The 3,081-nt window shown below is 53.6% G+C and overlaps 1 protein-coding gene across 1 annotated transcript; it reads right to left on the bottom strand.

The window, feature by feature from the left end:
• Positions 1 to 999: 999 nt before the first annotated feature.
• RPRM (reprimo, TP53 dependent G2 arrest mediator homolog) lies at positions 1,000 to 2,446 on the bottom strand. The gene has a single exon (XM_006157617.3). The coding sequence runs from the start codon at positions 2,196 to 2,198 to the stop codon at positions 1,869 to 1,871; it is 330 nt and encodes a 109-aa protein (XP_006157679.1). The 5' UTR covers positions 2,199 to 2,446; the 3' UTR covers positions 1,000 to 1,868.
• Positions 2,447 to 3,081: the final 635 nt, after the last annotated feature.

The raw sequence follows: 3,081 nt of genomic DNA, 5'->3' as shown, positions 1-3,081 counted from the left end.
ACGATTTCCTGCTATTTAATTTTAATCAGTCTTAGTTAGAGGTGCTTTTGTGAAGTCTTCAAAATTTAATCACTATAGCATCATAGTGTATCCTTTCATTTTAAAAATGTATAGGATTGTTCTGAAATATATAGGATCCTACCGTAGGCATCAAAATGTTCCCTTTGGTTATTTTCACAAGCACCATTTTCTAGGCTGCTGTTTTGAACGATGTTGAATTTCTGAGCCCCAAATGTGCTTGCAAGCCTCTGGATCTCCACATGGGCATAACCTTTCCAAGTTTTAGTAGTAATACTCAGCTAGGACATTCAGGACCATGGCTAACTCCTCTGAACCATTGCATGGCCTAGGGCAGATTACTTTTAGTTAAACAAATACAGGCCTGGTCTCTTAACCTGGTCCTATCACCAACCACCATGGTAATATGGCAAAGACAATAATACATACCATGTTTTAGTAACAATGGTTTACTCCAGGGAGTATGAGCATCATTATGTACTTTAGCAACTACTTTTTCTCACCTTTTATCTTTTTATTGTACCTTGAAAAGCATCCCAACACTGTCCTGCTGGCCCTGGTCAGGGGAGAGATCTGCTCCCTAAGGCCAGCAGGCCTCTCTTCCTTTCATTAGCGGTGTAGCCCTGTGTTCTTGCTGGAGCCTAGCATTGAAGAGTAATCTTCCCTCAGGGGCCTGCCTGTCGTCTGGTTTAGCTGAGAGCTGAGACTAAATGAAATATAAAATATTTACTATAAGAGAAAACAAAGGACACTGACTCCAGGTCGACTCCTGTGCCTGAGGCTTGGCTGTGTGTCACTCATCCCCTGGCCTCTCCATCTGGCCCCCACCTCTCCTCTCCACTGGATCCAGGAGTTGAATCACAGCTCTCCAGGTGAACTCCCCAGCCCAGGGAGTCCACATCGACGCCAGTTCCCTTCTGCCTGGGAGTGCAGAATGACCACCAGGAGGCCAGGAACAAAACACTTAAATCTTGCATTTATTAAGGAAATGTTAAATAAGAGAAAAAAAAGTCAAAATGGTATCACGGATGTCAAGAGCACTTTTGTGGCGTAAACCGTGCAGTCACAAGCTACAAGTTCTATTCTGGGTTTGTCCAGGAGCCAGCTGGAGTGCTAGCCCCACAAAAAGACCCAGAGGAAATGCACTAGAACAACTCACCCCGTTCACATTCGCAGGCGCCCCTCTCCCCCCACCCTTTCTCCCAACCATGACAAAACTCTAACCCCCAGGCAGGCACACAGGTCACTAGGACAGAAAAGGACTTATCAAATACTTATATTCAAGCAAACAAACACAAAATCCCTTAAAACGGCACGTTACAATCAATCAAAGATATTTGTAGCCTCTCCCCCATCAAGGCTGAGGGGAGTGGGAGGGAGTGGGCGCGAATCCCGATACGTATTTGTATGTCCCCATTAGGTCTGTTGCATGGCGTATAAACGGGTTACTTTTCCGGTCACCAGGCGATGGGTGCCCCTAGGTGCATCCCTGCCCGCCCTCTCCACCTGCCCCCAGCGCTTGGCCCACCTGCGGGTGGAGAAGGGCCTTCGCGCCTTCGGTCTCCCGGCATCCACAAAAGGCAGCTTCCAAAGTTCTGCGCCCCATCACCCTTTCTTTGCCACCTGCTGCTTGCTGAGTACCAAGTCAGGCTCCCTCCTCCTACAGCCAAGCACGGGGACTTCCAGAGGGCGAGCGAGAAACTGGTCGCTTCATCCCGAAAGGCAGAAGTCGAGAGAATTAATTGACTCCGACAGGTTTGCTTTGCCCAGTCTCAGATGGAGATGGGGCGCAGCGGGGCTGGCAAAGTGGGGAGGCGTGGGGGCTGCTGCCTCCCGGGCCAGAGGGCCGGTCAGTAGGGCCCCACCACCACCGCCTCCACCTCCTTAGACGGTCTCCGGTCCTTCACCAGGAAGTTGATCATGCCCTCGGACTTGATGAGCAGGTTGCAGCCGAGGAAGAAGATGCCAAAGACCACCGTGAGCGACAGCACGCACATGACAGCGATCTGCACCACGCGCATAATGTACAGGCTGCGCTCGTCTGGGCCGCCCTCCGCGAAGCCGTCGTCGGTCACCACGGACGCCTGGGTGCAGCAGCGCACGGCGCGCTCCAGCGCCTCACTGCTGTTGGCCAGGAACAGGCCCGCCACGTCGGTCTGGTTGCCTAGCGTGGGATTCATCGCGGCAGCAGGCTGTTGTCTCCGGAGCGCGGGTCCGAGGGGTGGGAAGACGGTGGCGCGGGAGGAACAGGTGCCTGGTTGAGCGCTCACTTGCAGACTTCGCGCGCCTGGGCCCTTCACTCTCTCTTTTCGAAAGTCCGGGAGCCGTGAGAGTTTCCCAGGAGCCTCCGACGCGCGCCGCAGTCTGGCTGATCTGCGCGGGCCGCTTCTGCTCGGGCGCTGCTCGTTCCCGGCGCTCGCTCGACTGGGGGCTGTTGGACGGGGCGGTGGGGGAAGCTAAGGGTCGAACCTTGCCTAGCTATTCCTACTTTGCCTCTTTTGCAACTCGGAAGGCCAGGCAGAGGTCACTGCACTCTTCTGGTTTGATGGGCGATGTGAGAGTGTAGGGGAGGGCTGACAGCAATGGAAAGTTTCCGAGGAACTGGGTCACGGCAGCTCTACGTGTCCTTTACGTGCCGCCCCTCTCACCTCTGGGCGGATGTAAAGTGACGATGATCAATCGCAGGTGCCAGATGGTGCTTGCGAATGCGCGGGCCTCCGCCTATGCCTGACTCCGTCTCGCCCGCGACGGACGGCTTTCTAATGGAGTGGGAGTGATCTGGGAGAATTTATTTAAATGTAACAAACTTAGGGCGGAAAAAAAGAGGCAAGGAAGAAGGAAGGATAAGAAAGAAAGGGAAGTCTGGGAGAGGGAGGGAAGGAAGAAGAAAGAAGAGCTCCACCCCCCCTCTCCACCCCCCCCCACCTTTACAAAAGCGACCGAAGACAGAGCGAGGCAGGTTTTATGATTCCTGAAGCCAAAAGAAGGGGGTTAGAGAGGAAGGAGGTTGTTCTGGGGCCCTCGATGGAAGTGGCTGGCCAGGGGAGGGGCACAAGTCTGGGT

This window comes from Tupaia chinensis, unplaced genomic scaffold (assembly GCF_000334495.1).
Source record: "Tupaia chinensis unplaced genomic scaffold, TupChi_1.0 Scaffold000549_1, whole genome shotgun sequence".
In the NCBI taxonomy this organism is placed as follows: domain Eukaryota; kingdom Metazoa; phylum Chordata; class Mammalia; order Scandentia; family Tupaiidae; genus Tupaia; species Tupaia belangeri.
Note: the sequence above shows the minus strand (reverse complement) of the source record. Positions and strands in the feature narration are given on the sequence as shown.